This window comes from Trichomonas vaginalis, chromosome I (assembly GCF_026262505.1).
Source record: "Trichomonas vaginalis G3 chromosome I, whole genome shotgun sequence".
Classification (NCBI taxonomy): Eukaryota; Parabasalia; order Trichomonadida; family Trichomonadidae; genus Trichomonas; species Trichomonas vaginalis.
Window position 1 is genome coordinate 26377172 of NC_067203.1, and position 24955 is coordinate 26402126.

At 33.4% G+C, this 24955-nt stretch overlaps 11 protein-coding genes and 5 pseudogenes across 16 annotated transcripts, besides 7 other annotated features; 8 read left to right on the forward strand and 8 right to left on the reverse strand.

Annotated features, from left to right (window-relative positions):
- Positions 1 to 566: 566 nt before the first annotated feature.
- TVAGG3_1053670 lies at positions 567 to 3651 on the reverse strand (annotated as a pseudogene). The gene has a single exon: positions 879 to 2021. A coding segment is annotated over exon 1 (1143 nt).
- Positions 3652 to 4452: 801 nt separating this feature from the next.
- Positions 4453 to 5281: a mobile genetic element.
- Positions 5282 to 5494: a mobile genetic element.
- A 503-nt stretch (positions 5495 to 5997) lies between these two features.
- Positions 5998 to 6025: a terminal%2Cinverted (terminal inverted repeat of Mariner transposon ID:TVAGG3_1053700).
- Positions 5998 to 7301: a mobile genetic element.
- On the forward strand, positions 6094 to 7221 carry TVAGG3_1053710 (Mariner transposase; the record flags this gene model as incomplete). The annotated part of the gene is made up of 1 exon (XM_051255819.1): positions 6094 to 7221. The coding sequence occupies one exon, from the start codon at positions 6094 to 6096 to the stop codon at positions 7219 to 7221; it is 1128 nt and encodes a 375-aa protein (XP_051081393.1).
- Positions 7274 to 7301: a terminal%2Cinverted (terminal inverted repeat of Mariner transposon ID:TVAGG3_1053700).
- Positions 7302 to 7349: 48 nt separating this feature from the next.
- TVAGG3_1053720 (regulation of choline O-acetyltransferase protein) lies at positions 7350 to 9305 on the forward strand (the record flags this gene model as incomplete). The annotated part of the gene is made up of 1 exon (XM_001299915.1): positions 7350 to 9305. The coding sequence occupies one exon, from the start codon at positions 7350 to 7352 to the stop codon at positions 9303 to 9305; it is 1956 nt and encodes a 651-aa protein (XP_001299916.1).
- Positions 9306 to 10174: 869 nt separating this feature from the next.
- Positions 10175 to 10275: a terminal%2Cinverted (terminal inverted repeat of Maverick-3 transposon ID:TVAGG3_1053730).
- Positions 10175 to 24955: part of a mobile genetic element that runs on past the window's edge.
- TVAGG3_1053740 (phage tail repeat-like family) lies at positions 12820 to 14013 on the forward strand (the record flags this gene model as incomplete). Its single annotated transcript, XM_001299914.2, has 1 exon — positions 12820 to 14013. The coding sequence occupies one exon, from the start codon at positions 12820 to 12822 to the stop codon at positions 14011 to 14013; it is 1194 nt and encodes a 397-aa protein (XP_001299915.2).
- On the forward strand, positions 15407 to 15562 carry TVAGG3_1053750 (uncharacterized protein; the record flags this gene model as incomplete). Its single annotated transcript, XM_051255820.1, has 1 exon — positions 15407 to 15562. One exon carries the CDS (start codon positions 15407 to 15409, stop codon positions 15560 to 15562), a length of 156 nt encoding a protein of 51 aa, XP_051081394.1.
- TVAGG3_1053760 lies at positions 15582 to 16165 on the forward strand (annotated as a pseudogene). The gene has a single exon. A coding segment is annotated over exon 1 (584 nt).
- Positions 17320 to 17881, reverse strand: TVAGG3_1053770 (annotated as a pseudogene). The gene has a single exon. A coding segment is annotated over exon 1 (562 nt).
- TVAGG3_1053780 (uncharacterized protein) lies at positions 17904 to 18248 on the reverse strand (the record flags this gene model as incomplete). The annotated part of the gene is made up of 1 exon (XM_051255821.1): positions 17904 to 18248. The coding sequence occupies one exon, from the start codon at positions 18246 to 18248 to the stop codon at positions 17904 to 17906; it is 345 nt and encodes a 114-aa protein (XP_051081395.1).
- Positions 18276 to 18638, reverse strand: TVAGG3_1053790 (uncharacterized protein; the record flags this gene model as incomplete). The annotated part of the gene is made up of 1 exon (XM_051255822.1): positions 18276 to 18638. The coding sequence occupies one exon, from the start codon at positions 18636 to 18638 to the stop codon at positions 18276 to 18278; it is 363 nt and encodes a 120-aa protein (XP_051081396.1).
- TVAGG3_1053800 (uncharacterized protein) lies at positions 19032 to 19652 on the forward strand (the record flags this gene model as incomplete). Its single annotated transcript, XM_051255823.1, has 1 exon — positions 19032 to 19652. One exon carries the CDS (start codon positions 19032 to 19034, stop codon positions 19650 to 19652), a length of 621 nt encoding a protein of 206 aa, XP_051081397.1.
- Positions 19680 to 19880, reverse strand: TVAGG3_1053810 (uncharacterized protein; the record flags this gene model as incomplete). Its single annotated transcript, XM_051255824.1, has 1 exon — positions 19680 to 19880. The coding sequence occupies one exon, from the start codon at positions 19878 to 19880 to the stop codon at positions 19680 to 19682; it is 201 nt and encodes a 66-aa protein (XP_051081398.1).
- TVAGG3_1053820 (organellar and viral DNA polymerase type B) lies at positions 20447 to 21388 on the forward strand (the record flags this gene model as incomplete). The annotated part of the gene is made up of 1 exon (XM_051255825.1): positions 20447 to 21388. One exon carries the CDS (start codon positions 20447 to 20449, stop codon positions 21386 to 21388), a length of 942 nt encoding a protein of 313 aa, XP_051081399.1.
- Positions 22188 to 22628, reverse strand: TVAGG3_1053830 (annotated as a pseudogene). Its single transcript has one exon. A coding segment is annotated over exon 1 (441 nt).
- On the forward strand, positions 22809 to 23120 carry TVAGG3_1053840 (annotated as a pseudogene). The gene has a single exon. A coding segment is annotated over exon 1 (312 nt).
- On the reverse strand, positions 23137 to 23556 carry TVAGG3_1053850 (protein of unknown function, DUF4108 family; the record flags this gene model as incomplete). The annotated part of the gene is made up of 1 exon (XM_051255826.1): positions 23137 to 23556. The coding sequence occupies one exon, from the start codon at positions 23554 to 23556 to the stop codon at positions 23137 to 23139; it is 420 nt and encodes a 139-aa protein (XP_051081400.1).
- TVAGG3_1053860 (uncharacterized protein) lies at positions 23858 to 24955 on the reverse strand (the record flags this gene model as incomplete). Its single annotated transcript, XM_051255827.1, has 1 exon — positions 23858 to 24955. The coding sequence occupies one exon, from the start codon at positions 24953 to 24955 to the stop codon at positions 23858 to 23860; it is 1098 nt and encodes a 365-aa protein (XP_051081401.1).

The following is a 24955-nucleotide window of genomic DNA, read 5'->3' on the forward strand; positions in this document are numbered from 1 at the left end:
CACTTTTATAGCGAATTAATTTTTGGTTGTTTTGCGAAACCTAAAAAAAAATTCGATAGTCATGCTTATAGAACCCTCTTGCTATTGTGTCAAAATTGCGAAACCGATAGCAAAAATATCTCGCAATATCAAAAATGAGACATTTGGTGAATTATGCATTATACAGATTGAAAATATGATTTTTGAAAACATATCATCATTTTATAGCTAAATCGAAAGTAATTAATATCATATTAGATTAAAATGAAAAAGGAATAGTATCGTTATGCTTTAAGTGGCAGTTTTATAATATAATCATAATTTTAGCTCAATATACAACACCTTTTCGCAATATATGGTTAGCAACCTAAATTCTGATTGTTTTGAATTCATATATCTTACGTTTTCTATAATTACATCGCTATTCATCACCATTTCTATCTTTATCATTATTGTTTGTATCTAATAATTTCTCAAAAAACATTAATACTTAATATTTGTAAATATCATACTTTATAACGTAAATAAGAACATTACCTATTATGAAAAACAATAATTAAAGAAAAATATGATAAGCTTTTATAAATGTAATTTTTAATATCTTATATTCAGAACATATAACTAGTAAATAAAGTACTTATTTTATACATACAACATAGGGCATAACACATCAAATGCTCAAATCTATTTTATTTTTATATAATATATCAATCAAAGCAAATTTACATTGTTTTGTTAGATATACTTTATTCGCATCGAAATTGGCGCGTTTCTTTACAAAAGAGCTATTTTTTTCGTGATAAATAAAATTTTTTATTCAACAATAACAAAAATAACAAAATAAAATAACTTCATACTGAACCAGGTCTAATGTAATTGTACCGGAATCTATCTTTCACTAAAAGAGGAGCTAATTTCAAAATCATTATTGCATTACAAAGCCGATCGCCTGTTCTTGCCCTAAGTCCTGTTAAAAGATCTCTTAAGTCCTTGAAATCTCTTTCACGCATTGCTTCTGAAGCTGATATTGATGCGTATTTTTTGATCAAACTTGATAAAAGGGTAACATCGATCTCATCTGTTCCAATAGAAAGAGAAACCCCTTCCATGTAGTCCCAAAACATTTTAATATCGTAAATTGGATGATTTGGATTGAATTGTCCAGTTAGCCATTTGTCGACAATATAATTAATTTGTTGCCTTTCTTCTTGTGTTTTATTATTGAATACTGCAATGTCTTCAATAAATTGATAAATTTCATTATTATCAATTTTGGGAAACTCAATAATATCATAGTTGAGCTCTGCTTCTGGAAAGAATACTTGATTGAGACTACTATTCTTTGCTTGCCTTGATTGCTCAATATGTATCTCTTCTGCATCCTCATGCAGGATCATTTCTGTTTGAACAGAATCTGAGCCGGTGTTGAGAATTGCAGGCTCTGGCATAACTTCTGTTTCTGCAATAAACTGTCTCTCTGCTTCATAATTGACATCAACATTATTTGGGAGGTCAGTATCATCTTCAAAACGATCGCTTTGATAGCGTACAAATTGGGCTGCTTGGTCGGCCAAACCGTCATTTCTGGCAGATTGTCCGGCCAAATTATTATCGTTGACCGCGAGTGAGTAAACATTAATTTTGGCAAAGCTGCTCTGATTGTAATGAGGAACACCAGTAGTTTTGGAAATTACATTTGTAAATTTTCTTTTGAGTTCTGCTGATGTTAAATTCTTGATTTTTTGATGATTAAGGATTGCATTAGCTTTTTTCAAACAATCTTGCTCACAATGCATAAGATTGTATTTTGTCTTGATTAATTCGAGTGCTTCACGCTTTTGACTGTTCTTCATTCTGTGAAACTCACGTCCAATATATGTGAATACAAAAAGCGCATATTGAATGTAACCATGTTTTGTTTGATACATCCTCTGATCCATCTGAGTTTTGAGGATATCATAGAACGGCTGCAAATCTTGATGCATTACTTCCTGTGTCGATATTAAGGCGGAAAGTGTATATGGGAATACTTGAGCGATCGTAATATTATCGCTTTCGAGTTTCTGTGAAAGAAGCTTGAAGGCTGTTAAGAAGGATACGAGAGAAGGAGCGTAAACAAAAAGCACTTTCACGATTCCTTCAATGTGTTCGTGAATTTCTGGAACTTCACGAACATCTGCAGAAACAAGGAAATCGACGATTGATTCGACATGGAAGACTATCCAAGATGCAATGTCATACAAATTTGTCCAACGAGTTAAACAAACTGTTGGGCATCCACCTCCAAGTCGTGATGCAACAGGCTTGCTCGAGAAGATTTTTGAAAACAATTCGACATTTTGGCAAAATTTGTCGAATTTTGGACAGAGTTTTCTTGCATCATTAAGACAAAGGTGAAATGTATGACATCCACATGGAATGGCAAGATGTTCTGGTGCATTTTCAAGGACTGATGCAAGTGCAGACCATTGGACTCTGAGATTGTCTGCTACGAAACCAGCAACATCAATCTGGTAAAATCTTTTGAGAAAATCTGTGATGTGTGAAAGCGCATGTTCATACGCCACTTTAGTACCTGTAAAATTCGGGAATGTCTCTAATGGCATTGGCTTGAGCTGAGATGTTGCGCACATGATTGAACTCGTAAGATATGATCTTTTACCGAGCTTTCCGGCATCGATCGCAACACCCACTGATTCTTCCTTTTTAAACTCCTTTAGCCAAAGATCTTTGTGCATTTTGGCCACACAAATAAAACGTTCTTGGAAGGAAGTACGTCTTGGGAGGTGACTGTCCAAAACCGCGCTCATATTACTAGTTCCTATATGTTTACGTCCAAGGTGCATTGCCATAATTAGAACATTACGGAACAATTGATCATCCACCAAATCCATTGGTAAACTCCTTGAGGCAAAGAGGTACATAATTGCCAGTTCCATTGTATTTAAATCTTTTATACTTTTATCACAATCTTTTAAATCTTCAAAATATGCTTTGACATCCGGATCAATCTGGGGATTTTGACCTTGCTGGCCTTGATTTTGTTGTGTTTGATCTTGATGGTCATCTTGATTCTGGTTTTGGACATCTGTACGCCTTGTTACATCGTAAAGTGTAGGTTGGCCAAAATAGTGCTGATGTTTGAGTGGATATGCTTCAGGATCTACTGTAGGCACTTTCTGAAGATGATATTTTGCGATATAGAAATCGCACTGGATGTCATTTTTAAAATGATTACACTGTAAATATGCATGATTTGATTCATCGTAACAGTTAACAAAACCTTCAGGTGGTGGCTCTCGAGAGTCCGCCAAGGTAAGTTTCTTATATTTCTTATGGAGATATTTCCCAAGTGGTCTTTTTGTCATTAATCAAAGTAAATGAACGACCAAGGTATTCAAAAAGTGGCCGAAAAGAGAGGAGAGAAAGAAAAGTAAAAAAGGAGTAAAAGAAATGACGATATCTCCACGTCTGATCGGTATTTTTCGATTCTGACTGCAGAAATCGATTTTTTAGGGGATGTAGATTTTATTTATCACGAAAAAATAGCTCTTTTGTAAAGAAACGCGCCAATTTCGATGCGAATAAAGTATATCTAACAAAACAATGTAAATTTGCTTTGATTGATATATTATATAAAAATAAAATAGATTTGAGCATTTGATGTGTTATGCCCTATGTTGTATGTATAAAATAAGTACTTTATTTACTAGTTATATGTTCTGAATATAAGATATTAAAAATTACATTTATAAAAGCTTATCATATTTTTCTTTAATTATTGTTTTTCATAATAGGTAATGTTCTTATTTACGTTATAAAGTATGATATTTACAAATATTAAGTATTAATGTTTTTTGAGAAATTATTAGATACAAACAATAATGATAAAGATAGAAATGGTGATGAATAGCGATGTAATTATAGAAAACGTAAGATATATGAATTCAAAACAATCAGAATTTAGGTTGCTAACCATATATTGCGAAAAGGTGTTGTATATTGAGCTAAAATTATGATTATATTATAAAACTGCCACTTAAAGCATAACGATACTATTCCTTTTTCATTTTAATCTAATATGATATTAATTACTTTCGATTTAGCTATAAAATGATGATATGTTTTCAAAAATCATATTTTCAATCTGTATAATGCATAATTCACCAAATGTCTCATTTTTGATATTGCGAGATATTTTTGCTATCGGTTTCGCAATTTTGACACAATAGCAAGAGGGTTCTATAAGCATTATTATCAGAGTAGAATATGAATATCATATCAGAAAATGTCGCAAATCTGCCATTTACCCGGCCAAATAGCAAAAATAATTGAATACTTTTAGCAAAAGCTTTTAAAATCAATAAAAATATGAAATATAGATATTAAAGAGACTCTATATACGATATTCATAAAGATTTTCCAAAAAGATCACATCGCAATATCAAAAAAGTGACGTCCTCAGTGGAGTCAGAGATTGGGACAAAGTTGCAATTCGGCACTTTTTGTAAAAAAAATGGGGTCATACTCATAATGAATAGAGACTTATAGCCAAGTCTTGATATCATGCAGGGAGAATATACATTGATAAGCAATTATATTTTATAGTAGTAGTATTCAGAAATTCTTACAATTTACAATACAATTTTAAAAAATGGATAAAGACTTATAGCCAAGTCTTGATATCATGCAGGGAGAATATACATAGATAAGCAATTATATTTTATAGTAGTAGTATTCAGAAATTCTTACAATTTACAATACAATTTTCAAAAATGGATAAAGACCAATAGCCAAGTCTTGATATCATGCAGGGAGACTCTCTACATACAAATACAAAAATTGATTATCATAAGGAAATACAAATTTATCAATTTTCATGTGAAAATTACATAAATTTGTTCTCCAATAAATAGCAATAATACTTTGAATGTTATATTAAGTAATATAGCTTCAGGTAAATAAGCTTACACTTCAAAAATATACTGTTTATTCATTAATTTTTAAAAAAGTCCAAATTATCTAATCTTGCTTACTCTTCCTTTAAACTTCTTTGTGCCAAATTTAATATTGTCTTCAAAGATGGAATAAGGACATTAGGTTCAATCCTTCGGCTTTCGACAATTTCCAAAATGTGTTGAATTAATTTCAAACATTCATCGTGTTTTGAAGCTCTTTGCTCAACAATCTGATTACCTGCCCTTGTAAGAATTCTTACTGCTCTATCTTCATTCAAAACATTAGCGACTTGAACCTTAATAATCGCATTTGGAATCACAACAGTGATGAGAGTTATGACGATATAAAAAATATTTTATTATACTCATTCGAAATTAAAAATAATAAAATTTATATATATTAATTTCATTAAATCAAGGTTAAAAATCTCACCGGCAAAATAACCTCAGTGTGATAAATTTATCACCGGAAAAATTTACAATAAGGCTAATACCGAAAATATCGAAAAATCAACATTTAAGGTTAATTTAAGAGTATGCACTTTTGTCACCTACTCGATATGAGTCAATTCCTAAATGAATTATGAGATAATCAAACTTTGAACAATTTTATTGGTTACCTATGATAATTTATTTGCAAATATGTAAATTCCTATAAATTTTAGATTCGGATAGCAAGATTTTAAGGATTGAAAGATCATTTCAATGGAAGATTTTTTTTCAAATGTTTACAAAATCTAGCTAGCTAAATGTTTTTTTGGCGAAATTGCGTATTGTACGTTTTTTTCGCAAAACGAAACCCTTAAAATATGTTTAACCGATTTAATTTTACTATTAAAAATCTGATAAAACTTTGGAAGAAATAAATTCTGAACAACGATTTTATTTTATGAAAGAAAATTGCTAGAATTTGCAAAAATTAATTTGGTTTGATGTGTAACAATTTTATATAAACGTTATAAAATAATTCAACATTTCAAATGATCACATCACCGCCTCAATATTATCCATGCAGTAATTCTAAATAATTTAAATGTTTCGAAATAATTGATTCGATATATAGGGTGTCCAAAGGTGCGTTTAGCACAGCGCTCTATATGAGACTATTAAAGGAGATATATGCTGATTATAAATATATAATAAAAAATATGAATATATGTATATGATGAGTATGTTGTATTTTGGCGCCATGCCGGTATATAAAATGAATTTTGAGACAAGAGGCGGTTTCGCGGGAAATTTTGGCGGGATTTTTTTCATTTTTTTAATGAATCATAAAGAAAACATCCTCGCTCTTGCAAAAAAATGCAAAGACTGTAAAAAAATCTACGAGACATTGGTAAAATGCTTCGGTATGGATGCTCCTAGCTATTCCACTGTAACGTATCATGTTAGGATGTATCACTTCATGAACAAAAAGGCGCCCATCATAAAAATTGACAAAAAATCGCCGGATCAAAGAAAAATCAAAGCAATTCTTCAAGCGCTAGATGAAGACCCAAGAGCATCACTCAGAAGGATAGAGGAGATGACAAAGATTCCACGTACAACAGTCAGTTATTATCTGCACAATTATTTGAACTACAAACTAGCGTATACACGTTGGGTTCCGCACAACCTTAATTCAGTTCAAAAAAAATCTAGAGTCCAATCTTCGAAAGAGCTCCTCTCTATATTGGGTGCGTATCAATCCAAGAAGTTTCGCTTTTTAGCAACAGGGGACAAGTCTTGGTTTCAATATGCAACAGAAGCCAAAATCATGTGGATCCCGAAGGATGAAAATCCGCAAACATTCCCGAAGAAAAAAATTGACACACCAATGATGATGTTGTCGGTTTTTTGGGGCGTGAATGGCATCATCGCAATTGGTATTCTTCAAAAACCTAATACGATGAATGCTCAGTATCTAATTGACAATGTTCTTACTCAAATTATCAATTCTGATGAGTTTGAGAAATCCAAACAACAAAAACAAAAGTTTGCAATTCATTTTGATAATTCAAGAGTTCACAAAAGTCATAAGGTAATGAATTACTTGGTGGAAAACAATGTCAAAGTTGTTCCAAACCCAATTTATTCACCTGATATTGCACCCTCTGACTTTTATTTATTCGGCACGCTAAAAAAGAGAGCTGAAGGACGCGAATTCGCGAGTCCAGATGATCTTGAAAATTTTGTAAGAGAGCAATTTGAGCAATTTTCTCATGATGATTTAAAGCGTGTCTTTCAAGCCTGGATCGATCGCTGCGAACGCGTGATTGAATTCAATGGTGATTATATTTAAATAAACTTTATATATATGTAACTTGTTTATTTCTATTCGCAGTATTCAGGTTTGTGCTAAACACACCTTTGGACACCCTATACATTCAAAAAAATTGAGAATCGAATCGAAGTTTTTCTATTATTTTAATGTTGACATTACTACTTTTTGCAGAGGAATTTCCTAAAATACATAGATGTATGAATGGAGAGATAACAAAAAATGTTAAGCTAATAGAGAACAATGCAACAAAATCAAGAAAAGTTCTCGGCAATCAACCATTCGAAAAAATCAGGATAGCATTTGATTATAGATTTGTCGATGGTTCATATACAGATGATAATATGTGCAATTATGTAGGTCAACAAATATTTACAGTTGATGGTGAAGCACATGAATGTGAAAGTGATGAACTCGTTACACGCGAAAAGTTGAAAAATATAAAAGGTACACTTGAAAATGTAAAAAACTTTTATACTGACCTATTATATGTTCAAAGATTAACTGAAAAATTCACATTACAAGGATTTCCACAAAACTTTGAATATCCATCAGATACAACAGCAGAAGATATCGACTTGGTTATCACAGTCCTTAGTAGACCTTTTGGAAAAAACTCGGCTGTCCTAGCTGCTGCTGCACCATTACAGGTTGACTCAAATTCTCATCGTCCTATCCAAGGGTTTATCATTTGTAACATGTTTAGGGCTCCAAACTCGATTCAAAGCGAAACATCCAGTAAGAGGTATGACTTTAACACATTTTTGCATGAAACATTACATATTTTAGCATATCATTCAAGTCTATATCAACATTACCATCCAATAGGAGATAATACACCACATAAAAGTTTTAACTGCACTCTCAAAAAGCTGGGTAAGGAAATGACCTTCTTAACAACACCATATGCTCACATTTATGCAAAGAATCGTTATGGCGTTGATAAATTTGTTGGTGATGAAGGCATAGAATGTCCAGCGGGTATTGAATTTGAAAATGGGGGAGGGGATGGAACAAGTGGTAGTCATTTAGAAGCCAGAATTCTGATAGAAGATCTGATGATTGGTGTTAATATGGGTCCTGAATATGATGACAGAGTACCATTTAATAAATTAACAGATGCAACATTAGCAGTTCTTTTGGATACAGGTAATTATAAAGTTGATTATAGAAAGGCATCTCCAATGATATGGGGAAATCCTGAATCAATCAACGGAAAACCAATCGAAAACTTTGCCATTGGTCCACCACAATTAACTTTCCCGAAATATTACCTTATTGATAAACAAAATCCAAGCATAACATGGTTTGACTACAAAACCATAAGCGTAGTTCCAATGATTGCAAATACAACAGATGCTCGCTGTGGACAAGAGGACCAATATGATGTGTATTGTAATTATGTTTCATTTTACAATCCAAAGAATCTTGATTATATTGGAAATAGTGATATTTTTGATTTTATGGCTATCTTTAGCCCATCAGTATCATGTTCAAACGGACAAGCTGCTCTACCTGGTATTTCTAATTGTTACGTTTATACGTGTGATGGATATTCTTCTGTTACATTTGATATCAATGGTAAAAAGCATAAGTGTACTAAAGAAACAGATCCAGGATATCTATATAATGATACTGATGGTACAAAATTTGCAGTTTTTTGTGTTGATCCGGAGAGATTTTGCAGAACAGTTAAGTTATATGAAATGAAATTCAAAAAGAATCCATTCATTACTAATGTTCAGCATTTAAGTGATATTGATCAAGGTCCAGGTCCAGATATTGCACCAGAAGGAATCTACCAGGCATCACAAGCTCCTGGACCATCAGCTACACCAGTTAGTCCTGATGGTTCTGAAGAAGGAGGATCTGGAATTTGGGAGAAATACAAGCTTTACATCATTATTGGAGGCGCAGCTCTTGTTGTTATTATCATTGTTATTATTATTGCAGTTAGCTGCAAGAAACCAGAGGAATCTCATCATAAGCATAGTAATCATCATAAGCATAAAAGTCATCATAAGAAGAGGCGATATTCCAGTTCTTATTCTGATAACGATTATGATAGCGATTATGATAGCGATTATGATAGTGAATATGTATAAATTAGAAAATAGTCTTTAGCAGACTATAAAAACAATAAATATTTCTACATATTGATTAACGAATACAAAACTATCAAAAACTAAATATTTTCTTTGGATGACTTTATTGATTTTAACTAATACCCTATAATTCCTGGGTTGTCAATTTTTTTGGGGGCCTATGGAGAAATTTACTTTATCAATAGCGCACCATAGATTCGAATCCAGAGCCTATAATTCTAGAAGTAGATGAAGGTACCCTAGAATAACTATGTGGTGTAGTTTTTATTGCTATTTAAGATATCACATAAAATATATTAATCAAATAATAAAAATTTCAATAAAATTAAATAATTGTTATTTTTATATAGAGTAGATATTATTTCTATATTTAGATCGAAAAAATAAATAATTCTGAAGTACTAGTAATATTCATCCATGATGATTTATTTTTCAATATTATACAATAAGAAATATATTTATAAGTTTTTTTTGAAAAATGTTTAAAATTGAGAGATCAAAATTTCGATTTGTGAAAAGAAATCATAAATCAAATATGTCCTAATTTTTGTTTTTATAGGGTATACATGTTTTATACTCGAAGTACGGTATGTTGTTGTTTTTTTATTCAATAATTAAAAACTTGCATACAGGTCGTAAGGTGTTGGAATATCGTACACAGAGGTTACGCATATGTCTAGGGCAACTATTTGTTATGAATGAGTGTATTTTAAAAGATTTGAAATATCATAAGATTGATCCAAAATGGCATTAGAATAAATGTTTTTATCCAATGTTAATTATATTTTAAATAAAGTAATGCAAAACTAATGACTTTTGAAAATTGAGAGAGAGAACAAAAAATAGAGTTTTTAAGAAACTAAATGTTGAAATAAAAAAAAAAAAAAAAAAAAAAAAAAGGTAGTGGGGCTTCCAGGCACTTCGTGCCCTCTAGCCCTGAAGATGTTTAGTATAAATGAAGTTTTTATTCGGAGGGCTTCCAGGAGCTTTTCACAAATTATATATGTTTTCATGTTTTGTCACTTTTCTGTCACTTTTCAGGTAAAAACATTTTTATTATATATATAAAATGAATTTTACAAAACCACCGTTACCCTTCTTTGGAAATAAGAGTAGATGTAAAGATATTCTATTGAGAGAACTTAAGAAACTACCGAATGGTCTAACATTTGTAGATTTGTTCGGTGGAAGTTTCTATATATCCCATTTGTGCCATACAATATTCCCAGACTCAAAGATTATATGCAATGACTTCGACAACTATATGAACCGTCTCAAACATATTCCAGACACTAACAAAATATTGAAAGAGTTAAAAGAAAAGATACCTATAGGTAAGATGGAACGTATACCATTAGATAAGAAAAATACTGTCAGAGAGGTTTTGAAAAAGGCAGAGTATATTGACTGGGATAGTATATCTGCTAGACTATTATATAGTGGTGCTATAAGAGTTCATGACATTGAAACACTTATGTCAAAAGTTTTATATCTTAACTATACAAATGTTTTCAAAGAGAACATAGAAAAATATATTGAGGGTATAGAGTTTGTGAGATGTCATTGGACAGAGTTGTATGAAAAATATAAAAAAAGGAAAATGTTTTCTTTATAGTGGACCCGCCGTTCTATAACACATGGGATTTTCAATACCAAGTAGACTGGACTTTGAGAGACTCTTTAGAAACTTTAGACGTTTTACATAACCATCCATGCTTTTACTTTACATCCGATAAAAGTGGTTTGGAAAGTGTCATGAGATGGTTAGAGGACATACATGACTATGAGTTTAGATACGATAAGATAGAATATGAGAGAGGTCCTATAAACTGGAGAAAGTGTCATAACAAAGAAATTTTATTGTAAGTAAATGTGGTTTGAAATAGGACTACTTGTTTTAGGTTTTTTCCATTGTGTCATTTACTTATTTGACGTGGCAGAAAGATATAGAGAATATGAAGATGAACCAATGCCTGCAAATGTTCAGCATATGTACTCGTAAGAGATATTTTTATCTAATATTAAATGGACTCACAGAACTTAGCGAATGCACAGCAACTGGACAACCAAACCCAGAGAATATTCCAAATGAAGTTAAATACAAACTGCAATGGCAAACTATGGTCAAGTGCCAACAGATGTACAAATGCAAACTGCATGTCAAATGACGCTGCGTTAGGTTTGCCACCATGGTATGCAAATATGAGATGGAAAGAGTTTTATACAAACCCTGAAGTGGGATATAAACAACTTTATGCAGATGACGCGAACACAGGAGTTGACCCAGAATATGTTTTCTACCAGAGGAGAAACAGAATGTATGAGCTCCAGTTAAAGAATGCTATGGAATCAACAGGAAACGTAAGAGACTAGGCGGACATTAGATTTTTACATATAGTAAAATGGGTTTCTTCAGTAAGATAGGAAACTTCTTTCGAAATGTTGGAAGAGGTATATGGAATGGAATAAAAACCGTAGGAAGAGGAATTTGGAACGGTGTCAAAAATATTGGTAAAAGAGTAGGTCAGTTTGTTGGTATTATACCTAAAGACCCTGAACCAGAAGAGCAAGCTCCTGTTATACAACAGCCTGAACCTGCACCACAGTCTAGTTGGCAACCAAATCCAACACCTCAACCGTATTAAAAAATTATATTTTTACCGTTCGATAGTAGTTGTATATGAAACTAAGTTCTAAGTAAAACGCATGGTATAATGGAATTATTCTTTTTCTTCCATCTGTAGTAAACCATACTTGAAAGTCTGAAATACTTCCACTTGGTGGTTCATATAACTTTGTAGGTTTTTCGTAAAAGTCATTTGCCAAGCATAAAAAAAGTTTTGTGCACCAGAAAATGAAGCATGAACTATAATAGCAGCTGGGTCGAAAACATCTTTAAATAAATATGGTTCATCTCTTGCATATCGACTGTAAATATTTGCTAAAGGAAGTTCGACTTTCTGATTTAACATTCTTTGCAAATAATACCATGACATTGCAGTGAATTCTGTATATATTTGTTCGTCTTTCTTTGGATTGTCTTCGTAGATTTGAAATGACACTTGTGAATTTTGTTTGTCATATACAATTCTCACATAAAGTGTGCTCTCGTATTTGCATATTCATCAGCATATTTTGCATAACATGAATTTATTTTATCTTCTATATTTTTTAACGCAGTCTGTAGAGAAGATGAAAGGTCAACTTGTATTAGCTCAATTTCTTCCCACATTTTTCGTTTCCCTTCAGATATATAATCTATATGAAACCTTACAATAAATGGAAAACTTTTATCTTCTACAGACACAAACTTCATTCTACGAAAGCCAATAGCTTTTGTGACAGATGGGTCTCTTAGCCATCTTAATGGGTAGTCAAAACGATAGCCTTCATGCTTTACGGTCTCTGTCTCAAACTTTTGACCGACATTAGTAAAAAGTTCATCTAATGGTTTAGTTGTAGCAACTCTTGAATTTTCTTTTTCTATTGGAAGCATATTTTATCTAGAATAAAAATGTCAAATGAAACAGCGTCTATGAGAGAAATACAACACCGACAACTCATTATGCAAGCTCTAAATAAGAACACAACAAACTTTTCAAACTATTCTAAGATATCTGAGTCATTGAAAGAAGGAAACTTAAAACTGACGATAAACCCAATGACAGATGAGTTTCTGTTTCAAGACAGTAAGAACCATACTGTTTGTATAAATCCAACAAAAAGAACTTTAAACGAGAAACCTATAGATGAACTTCTTTTGAAGGCAGATATTGACAACAAAGCTGACAAAGAGTATGTCATTGAAAAAGTTCAAGAAGAACATGACAGAGCAGATGCAACATATGCAACGAAAGAACATACTCATCCTGAACTAGCAGACAAAACATATGTTGACAATAAAATGTCAAGTGAAGTGACAAGAGCTGACAAAGAATATTCTAAAAAGACTCATACACATACCATTGCAAATATTACAAACTTACAAGAAACCTTAAACAGGAAAAGTGACGTTGGACATACACATAGCTTCTTCGCAACTGTTGGTATAGAAAATATTGAAGGAACGGTTGAAGAAACTGGTGGGGATGCAATATATTGGAAACCTCCTAACTTTCCACAAGGTTTAACATCGGAAGAAGACATAACAACGATGAGATACATTAGATGTAGAGATGTTTATGTCATGGAGGATGAAAATAAAGTTAAATTCACTGCTCAAGATTTATATGACAAGAAAGCAGACAAAACAGAGCTTCAAACATTAAAGACAGAAATACTTCAAACCATTTACCCAGTTGGTTCTATTTATACGTCAATGAACTCTACCAGACCAGAAGTAGTACTTGGTTTTGGAACTTGGACTCAAATACTCGAAAGTTTTTTGTATTGTGCACACACTCCAAAGAAAACAGGTGGAAGTAAAACGATATCTGTCGACAACTTGCCACCACATAGTCATTCTGGTACAACAAACTTTTCTGGCGACCATAGCCACTCATTAAGAGACCACCCATTATACAACTCAGAGTATGAAGCTGGCTATGACGTTTTATCTCCAGATTATAACCATTCAGCAAAAAAGACTTTTCGACAAACTGAACCAGGAGGAAACCACCAACATACTTTTACAACAACATCTACAGGACTAGGTAAAAAATACATGCCACCTTACATGACAGTTTGTGCATGGTATAGAAATGCTTAGTCGTCATTTTCAACTTCTTTAGCATATTCGTCAGGAGTTGTCTTATATTTGTTAGGAACTGTCTTTGAAAGTATACCACCTTGAACTTTGACAAGTTTGAAACGAGGTCTGACAATAGTCGTTTTATCTTCTGCTTGCAGTCTGTACATTTTGCCATGTTTGCCTAAAACTTCATAATATTCTCTTGTATACTTTCTTCTATTTTTACGAACACGAACGTGAGTACCTGTCGAGTTCCCATTGTTGTCATAGTCAATAGTATTTTCATATGGGTCGCGTTTAGGTATTTCTATTTTTACTTTGTCACCTTTCTTAAGTTTGAAGCCTGGCATTCTTTCTTGTTTGTCTCTTTTGACTAAACTATTAAATATATAGTCTTTCTCTAAGTCGGGGTTGTTTTTCATTTCTTCGGGGGAGTGGTTTCCCAAACCTTTTTGTTTACGGCTATTGTAAATATTTAAAACTTGTCTCATCTTTGCCATGGAGAAGTGTCTATATTTGTCGTCATATGACATTTCATCTACCTCACCACCTTGTGGTTGGTTTAAGTCTCTTAAGATTTTTATACAACTGTCAATGACACCAAGAGCAGAATGGTTTTGGTCGACAATGAAATATTGGTTTACATTTTTTGAACGCAGATAGTTTTTAATATCGTCTGATTTGAAAGAACTTTCACAGTCAGATGTCAGTTTTGTTGGATGGTATTTGTCAACGAATATTGTCAAAGCAGTTTTCACATCTAAAATATTTTTGGACTGTAATGGTATGGCTTCACAGTATCTTGTGTTTTGACCGACAAATATTAGCCAGTATGGTGGTCCATCTTCTCTATACCTCGGAATGTTTTCCAAGATATCCATAAACCAAGCATTTGGTGTTGAACTAAAGATTTTTACCATGAGTGCTTTCTTTGTCGCTTTAGAAACATAGGGGTCCTTGTTTGGATTCGTCATTTTTTAACCCATAAGAAATGGGTTTATTTGGCGCATTAGCAGGAGTTGCATCCAGATTTTTGCCCGCAGTGGGAACAATAGCTAGAGGTGTATTTGGAGTTGGAAGGAAGATTTTGAGTACATTAGGTATACTTAAAGAGAAAGCACAACCTATTATACAAACTGTACAGAAAGGTTGGGATGTAGCACGAGATGCAGCAAATCTTATTCCAAATCCTGAAACAAGAGGAAAAGTTCAAGGATGGATGGACAATGTAGGAAGACAAGCAGGAAACTACTATAACAAAGCAAATGACTACTATAACCAAGCAGGGCACTACATGGACCAAGGTGAAAGATTCTTTAACAGAGGATATAACCATGCACAACAATGGGTAAACAACAACCAACCGCAACCACCTCAACGTGGGGAATGTAAAATTTTTTACTGAGATGAAATGAACAATACAGCATTGAGACAAATGGGTTCAAGATGGATTTGTCGACTTCCAGCAGTTACACAACCACGTGTTTGTCAAGTTCTTCCTATACCTCAGGAAGTTTTAGACCGACTTAAAAAACCTAAACAACCAGTTGAAAACAAAACAAACTAAAATTTTTTACTGAGATGAAATGACCGAAGAAGTTGAAACGGTAGATTTGACACCACAAACAAAAAGTTCAGAACCATTGTCAAAACCTGTCAAAGAACTTACAGATGAAGAGAAAAATTCAATAATAGAAAGTGCCAGGTCTGGAAATACAAACCCTAACTATAAAGTCACTTTTCATAGAAATGGAACGGCTAGTATCTCAAAAAAGAAACAGACTCTCACAAATAAAATATTGAAGTCTGAAGGAGCTTTCGAGACAACAGATGGAAGGTATTCTTCACTGACCAACAGTTCATTATAGAACATCTCATTGACTTAGAGTCAAAATATTCTAAACTTTACAACAAACACAAAAAGTTGAAAGGAAAACAAAAACAAATGGCATATGATATTTATGAAGATGTTGACGACACAACCATACCTGCAAGTGAAGTAAAGTCAGGTGAACCAAAAAGTGACGAAAAACCGATAGAAGAAGGTGAGCCAAAAACTGAAGATAAACCAAAACCAAAGTTTAGTTTCCAAACTAAACCAAGTCAACCTTCATTAGCTGGTATGGGTTGGCGTCAAAGACTTATGGTAGCAGGAGGTTATGTAAAGTAAAAGGAAAACAGTATATTTTTCAAAAAAATATTTTTTTTATTTTATTTGAAATGTACGCTGGGTTTTGTTGAACAGACCGTTGGGAAACTTGTTTGTTAGATGAGAAATATGAAATTCACTGTTGTGAGTCATTTGAAGTCAGAAACAAAAAGACAAAAAGAGTTTTAAGCGAATGGGAGCAAAATGACGGATATGCTAGGATGAGGATTGGTGGAAAACACTATTTTAAACATGTTGTCATTGCAACTCATTTTATACCGAATCCTAACAATCTACCTTTTGTAGACCACATAAACCATATAAGAAACGACAATAGACTTGAAAACTTACGCTGGGTCACTTGTTCTGAAAACAGTAAGAACATAGGCAAATTTAGAGATATTGTATTCGAATTTGTCGACGAACTAGAAGATGAAGCAATTGAAATTACAGACTATGGTAAGCATACGTTTGAGTTTTACTACTATAGCGAAGAACAGGACTCTTTCTACCTTTATACCGGCGTAAACTATAGAAAATTACAAGTATGTTTTACTAAGGCGGGCTATGCTTATGTAAACACTAGAGATACAGATGGAAAACACGTTCATATATTTCTCAACAAATTCAAGAAGCTATATGGCATACCATTTTAAAACGTTTTTAAAACAGTATATTTTTATTTTATTTGAAATGCTTCAGGTTGAAAAACAAAGAACAAAAGCAGCAGATACAAAACCGTTAGACTATATCTTTACAAACGCTGGTAGGAATATATCAGATGAAGAAATTTCATCCCGAATTGTCTTTCATATACAACTACGGAAAAGTGCTGAAAAAGTATTGAAAAATATATTTTAGGGTAGATGGTTAGATCTAACCTCATTTCTAACCTCTTTTCTACCATCGTAGAAAACACACAAAACTCTTGAATTCTGTTGCTGAATTCAATAAAAATATATTTTAGGGTAGATGGTTAGATCTAACCTCATTTCTAACCTCTTTTCTACCATCGTAGAAAACACACAAAACTCTTGAATTCTGAGTAAAATTCTGAGTAAAATGACATATGGAACACATACTTTTTTCAGTAAGGACATATGGGGTAGAAATGAGGGTAGAAAACAGGTTAGATCTAACCTTCTACCCTAAAATATATTTTGGGTCATTTACACTCATTGACGAAGAAGTCTCGACAAAACATATACGAAGAAGTTTATTTCCTGTGTTGTTGTCTCTTCCGATAAAAGTTTCGAACATGAGAACCAAAAAACGTTTTTTGAGATTGCGGAAGAGTTCAGGCAAACGTTCATATTCTGGATATGTTGGGAGCAGTTCGAAACATCTGAGCTGACTTTCGGACAAAATTGGGACAATGTCAGAAAATTCATCTTTGGTCGGACTGCTTGAAGGTAAGTCCCTTACATGTAAGTAGCTCTGGTAAAGTCTTCTCATTTCTGCTAACTTTTGGAGTATAGCTTCGTAGTTTAGAAGTTTTAATTTTAATTGTCTTATTCCACTCTTTACTTCTAAACGGTAAGTATCCATGAGGTCAAGAGTAGCTTTGGTAGCTTTAAGTGGAGCTATTTGTTCCTTGACTTCTGCAATTTTGGTTGCAATTGTGGTTTGAGCTCCTTCAAGTTCGCCGTCTATGTCGTTCTCAACGCCTTCAACCATGGCTTGAAACTCTTCATCGGTCCATTGAGATTGGTGTGGGACGAATTTAACTTGCTTCATTCAAAAAATGAAAAAAATGTTTTTACTCAAAGCGTGCCATGTATATGGCTATAAGAAACTTACCAGAAGGCTTCTTCTTCACATGAGTCTTTGGCAACTTGAGAGTTCTTGTTGGAGTTCTTGTTGGAGTTCTTGTTGGAGTTCTTGTTGGAGTTCTTGTTGGAGTTCTTGGGGGAGGTGGCTCTGGAATTTCAATTCTCTCTCGAGCGCAACAACAGATGTCAGAATAACATTCCCCACTGTCTTTCTTGCCACCATAAATTGTGTATTGACCGAACTTGCATTTGCAGGAAGACCTGTCAATACAAGGTTCACAGTTGAAATAGTTGTACTCATACCTGGTGAGTACGAGTGTGAGTAAAAACATAAAAAAAGTGAAGTTAAAATGAGATGTTTACTGAACTGGTTGGATGTCGCCTTCACAGGTTATGTAGAACGGCTGACCAGAGTAGTGAAGTAGTGCTCTGAGAATTTGTGTAATTCGTGGAATTGGGCTCTCACGATATGGAAGTAGTATCCAAGGACGTTTCATGAAGAACTTCAAGAGGGCTTCTTTCTTCACATCCTTAATATCATCGAATGCAGTGCCTTCTGGAACTTGAATTGCAACACCTGTTTCAATTTCCAACTTTAAGACACTATTCTTGGACAACCAGAAGCCAATGGACTTGCTTGGTTTGCACTTGCTGAGATATTCCTTCACGGTTTCATTTACCTCAATTAGATAAATTGCTTCGTCTAAGGGGTCAAGCTCCATACTGAGTCAGTACAATATTGTACTTTTTCAAGACAATGTTGTACTTTTTCAAGACAATGTTGTACTTTTTCAAGACAATGTTGTACTTTTTCAAGACAATGTTGTACTTTTTCAAGACAATATTGTACTTTTTCAGAACAATGTCTCTCAAATTTGAGGACAGCTGTACTTTTTCAGAACAAGTCTTGAACTTTTTCAGAACAATGTTGTACTTTTTCAAGACAATGTTGTACTTTTTCAAGACAATGTTGAACTTTTTCAGAACAATGTTGTACTTTTTCAAGACAATGTTGTACTTTTTCAAGACAATATTGTACTTATTCAAGACAATGTTGTACTTTTTCAAGACAATATTATATTGTTTCAGAACAAAGACGGTTAAGACACAAACGAATGTCCGACGTCCCACCTACTGAACCCGTTCCACAGCCAGAAGAACAGCATGCTCCAGCACCACAACAGGTTCCACCTCCACAAGGCTACCCACAGCAACCTCAGTTCCAACAAGGACCTCCGAATTACTACCAATTTCCACCTCAAGGTTACTACCCACCTCAAGGTTACTACCCACCACAAGGCTTTCCAAACTACCCACCTCAACCCATGCCTTACTTCCCTAACCCTTGGATGTTCATGTCAAACCCTCCACCCCAATTCCAATCTCAATCCCAATCGAAGAGAGACCAAGAGTTCGAAGAAGGTCTGAACCGCTTACGCAAAGAGTATGCTACAGCTCCAATGGAAGATGACAGGCTTTCAGTCTCTTCCCTCAAATCGACCGATTCGACTCGTACCACAGATTCGGTCAAAGACAGAGACGACTACCTCAAGCAGTCTGAGAGACTCTTCATCCTACAACCATTTACAGTTGGAGCTCTCAAGAACATGCGCAATTACGAAGGTCAGACACCAGCTGGAGACCGCAAAACAGACGTACTCGCAAGAGCAGTCCAACTGGTCAAGACAAAGACTGAGATAGTCGACTTCATTCTTGCAGCTTGCCCATACAAGTAAAAAAAAAACAATTACGAGTTAAACTTTTTATTCTTTCTTTTCTGAGTTGTTTAGAGCTGGTTTCTCTTGTAGAAACCTTTCGTACTCTTCCATGGTCATGTAATTGCGAATTTGGTACGCAATTCCAGGTTCGTTGTTTTTGAACCTTACGTATGTAACGCTTCCATCCTCCTCAGGGAAGTAAGCTGCTAACATCTGACCAAGTTTTCTCGGTGACTCGGAGCTCATAAAAATGTCACTTTTTAAACGTTAAGTTTTTAGTCTTATTTTACCCTTTGTTTACCCTTTGTTTGTCAAGGTAGTATTGGAGTGCAATTTCTCCAAATTCTCTGTGTCGGAGTTCTTCAGCATTTTCCAAGGTGTACCTGGAGAACTCAAAGAAGTTGTCAAGAAGATACTGCCATGCTGCTCTTCTGAGTTCGTCGGTATTTTGGAAGTGTTGCACCTTCGAGTCTTCGGACATGAAAAAATAACACTTTTTCTATTAAACCGTTTTCTAACATGGTCTAAAACTCTTGAATTTTCATGAAATTTACACCAAAAATATAATTTATGTTAGAATGTTAGATCTAACATGTTTTCTAACACGTTTTCTAACATGGTCTAAAACTCTTGAATTTTCATGAAATTTACACCAAAAATATAATTTATGTTAGAATGTTAGATCTAACATGTTTTCTAACACGTTTTCTAACATGGTCTAAAACTCTTGAATTTTCATGAATTTTCCCGAAATAAAAAATAAAATTAGTTTTATTTTTTATTTTATTATTTTTTTTATTTTGTATAAAAACATGATTTCAACAATCGGCACAACAACAGTTCAAACAACTACAGCACCAAACTCGTTAGTCATGAATCCTACGTCAATGTTAGTAGAGATGAAAAACTTCATTCCTTCTTCATATACTTTCGAAACAAAAATCCAGAAGATAAAGCAGGAATTGTTAACGAATAATTTAGACTGTAGTGCGAAAGATGAAACAAATGAACAGTATCTTTATGAAATGCAGGACATTATTGACCATTTACCCAAATTGCCTGAAATCCAACAACAAAAACTAACCATTCCCGAATTTGACGAAATAGAAGTCAAAGCAACTGACTCAGTAGAAATAAAGAAGTTCATACGAAAGGTAAATTATGAATTCCTTGGTTTTCATTGCAACCATAAGGTTATGGACAAAGATTGCGACATGGTATATAAGAACATCTCTGACCTTTACAAATCCGAAGAATTTAAGACCTACGACAACTTTGTTTCATTAGTTGCAAAATGTGTTTGGGAAATAAGAGATAAAGATAGTAGGGGTAAGGTATGGAACGAACAAATAAAACCCGCTATGTTCGAGATGAAGAAAACCATTGACGCCTTGGTCATACTTGCAGGTAAGGTTTCAGAATATAACGCAAAAATGAACCCGCAATGTTCAAAATGTAAAGCAGCAATGAGGAAATATAACTACTCCGTCAAAGAGATAGAACGTATGCGAAACGACTATGCAGATTTAAAGAAAGAAGCAGAAAAACCAGCAGAAGATAAAATGAACATGTTAGAATTTCTGAACAAAAACTATCCAACTGCTGACGATTTCCTTCTATCTGACGTCAAGAAGAAGTATAAAGAAACTTTCGGTATCGTTAAAACTTTTGACATCCTTCGTGAAGAAATAGAAGCTACGAAATTGTTTAGAGTCATGAACCATCGCAACATATACCATGTAAAACGCTTGTAAATAGTTATGTTAGAAAACATGTTAGAAAACATGTTAGATCTAACATTCTAACATAAACATTATTTTTACTGAATTCCGTATGAAATTTCATGAGTTTTGTATGTTTTAGACCATGTTAGAAAACATGTTAGAAAACATGTTAGATCTAACATTCTAACATAAACATTATTTTTACTGAAAAATGACCAAAATTCTGAGTAAAATGGCATATGCTTGCTTCCCTCGGAAAAACCGAGAGAAGAGATTCCGTATGAAAATCGTGAAATTTCTCTAGACCGACTTTTACCGGCCTTGCCTAAAACTCATGAAAATCGTGAAGCACAGCGAGTAGTGAAAAAACCCTGGTCGCCAAAACTCTTTATTTTTCAAGCTTGACTTTTTACAATTTGAACTTTGTTTGCGTAGATATGAATTCTGAAAGAAGTATGAGGGTCTTGTATGACTTTGTACTTCTCCCATAGTTCATGTCTGTCAAACTTACCTGCCATGGACTCTTTCATAAGTTCCATGAAATCGTCTTCGGACAATCCGGGGAAAAGTATAATGTCAGTAAGTATTCTTTTAACATCCTTACTTAAACTCTTTGCTGTCTGTACACAAATGACAACTGAGATGTTAAAGTGTCTGAGCTTCTTAAGAATTCGACACATATCTTGTTCTCTATTCTTTAACAAAGGATGAGAAGCAAAGTCATCTAAGATAAGAAGACATCTGTGAGGGTAAGTCTTCCAATCGTAAGATTGCAATTTCTTCGAAATGTATTCTATCTCTTTCTGTTTGTTTCTGAAGTGTTTCTTCTCTAATATTCTCTGCATTTCCTCATTTGGGTCTTTAAACTTAGAATTTATATACTCATTTATAGCATTATACTTCAAAACTCTTCTTTGGTACTTCTTTATCCAATCTAACAACTCAGTATCCTTTATACATACTAACTTAGACTTCTTTATAATATCTTTGAACGAATTGACGGTTTGGTCAAATTGACCAGAAGTACTACAAATGACAACTAACTCATAGAATGGGTTCTTCTCATCTAGTTCTTGTTGTTGTGCAGCCATTTTAAGATAAGTGAAAGTCTTACCCGACCCAGGTGGTGCAATTAGACCTGTTATACCATTCTGAGCAAATAGGAACTTGTCATGTATGGTTTTATCTGAGCATTTTCCAACTTCCTCTTGTTCTTCTTCAAAACATTCTCAAATTTTTTGTCAATGTCAGCAAACTTTTTTTCTAACATATTTTTAGAAAAATTAAAATTTTTATCTTTTAGAAAATGTCTAGCGATTTCGCTATCTATATTCGAGACAAACTTTTTGACAGCAAAACATCTGTCGACCATAAAATCTTACATAGTGTAAACAAGAAAGGTGAATTTGTTCTAAAGTTCTGTTTCTGGGAATATGACAAGAACCATAAAACATTAGGCAGAGAAGTCTTTAAGTTTGTCAATGACAGACTTGTTGACAGAGATGACACCGATTGGAAAGATGAAGTCCAACAAAAGTTCTTAGAATGCAAAGAAGACACATGCGCTGTTCTTGAAGATGAAATAGGAAACAGAATAGAAGAGCTATTAAAGGACAAAGAACTTTTACATAAATATGGTTCTGAGAAATTTGACATAACTCCACCAGAAAAGAAGAAGAAGAGAGAGAAGAAAGAAAAGAAAGTAGAAGAAGAGAAAAAAGAACCTGAACCAGTTCCAGAGAAAAAGAAATTTGACATGTAAAAATAAAATTTTATTTTTAGAACATTTCTGGGTCAATGTCAATGTTCTCTTCCTCTTTAGGAGCAAACACTGGCTTAGACTCTAAAATCTTTTTACCCAATTTACCTTGAACTTCAACTATCTTAGACTCATAATATTCATAGTCGTCTGCTTTCTTTGGTTCATAAGGTATAACAAGTTTGTATGCTTTGCCTTCTTTAAGGTTTGAAAACCTTCTGTCAAAACTTTCTTTGACTGCTAACAAACCTTCTATGTCTAAGTCTTCAAATTTCGCACCGTTTTTAGTCACAATAGCAAACTTAACTGGTGCAATGTTCCAAACTTTGTCAAATGTAGACTTTTCAAAATGGTAGAAGTAAACATTCAAATATGTGAATGGGTCTAGTTCTTCTTTAACTCCTGACATATACTTGTTGACTGAAATATATTTCGTCATCTTTTCTATCGGATAAAAAAATATTTTTTTTAAAATTTACTCATAAAAATTATTTCTTTCTATATTTGCCATTCCGAACTTCGAAAAGATGTTTTATACCAGCATAGAATTTTTCTCTAGAGCTTAGTCTTATATCGTTTTCATGACAATATTTTCTATATTCTTCATATAAAGCCTTTTTTTCATACATTTCATAAGGACAATCTAACCAGAATAGCGCATATCTATTTTCGTTATCTAGGTCTTTTCCAACAAACTCAGCGTACATTTCAAATAAAATAAAAAAATATTTTTTTTAAATTTACTCAGAAAAATTTTTCTTTGTATATACGCCGTTCTGTATGTCTAAAAGACTTTTGACATTTGCCAAGAATGTTCGTTTAGACGCTGCCATATAACCATACTCTTGACAATATTGTTTATATGAATCGTACAATGACCTTTCATCTAAACACTCAAAGTTAGTCTCATCTATAAACAGTTCATAAACACTCTTGTTTGCTTCTAACAATGTTTGTCTTTCTTCGGTATGTGGAATTTGTCTTGGATTGAAGTTAGAAATATCTAATGTCATGAAATATGAGAACAAGTGGTTGTAAAAGTTAGGTGTCAAAGTTTCTGCTAAGTCGTCAAAATATTCTGTATCTTGCATATGAGAATCTGACGTTCTGACAACTACATATCTTCTGTCAGAACTTTCTAACTTCATCGGAACAACATTGTTTGAAACCATGATGAAGTTTGCAACATTTTCACAAACTCTTTGGTCTTTATATTTTCTTTCAACAACTCCAACTTTGTCTGTTATAAGACTCTTCAAAGCATCTGAGTTTAAAACCTTTGTTGTATCTATACTTTGAAGTTCGTTACATACTATAAGTTTCATATTCTCTATTGAAGAGTTAAATTTACCGCAGATGTTTTCTAAGTTTGTCATATTAGGGTTCGAATAGCCCTCTAACAGTTTGCACAAAATATCTGTAAAGAATGTGTTCTTACCAGTTCCTTGTTTTCCAATTATAATGAGAGCAGTTTCATTTTTAGCACTTGGATATTGTAAGATGTTTGCAAACCAACATAAGATATACTCATAAACCTTTTCGTTTCCATTGCATATAATTTCTTTGACATGGTCTAACCAAGCTTCTATAACATTTTCTTTCCATTCTACTTGTTCGTATTTATATCCAGTGAAGATAGAATAGAAGTTTGGAGAAGGTGTATAGAACTTTATACCACGAACTGAAAAATCTTCTAACTTTGACAATAAGATATCCCAAGCATCTAACATCTTCATACCAACTTGTACGACTTTTATTTTCTTAAGTTTCTGTCTACATTCTTGTTCTGAAACTATGGTTGCTCTTGGTTTGTTAAAGACAACATCCCATTCTTTCAT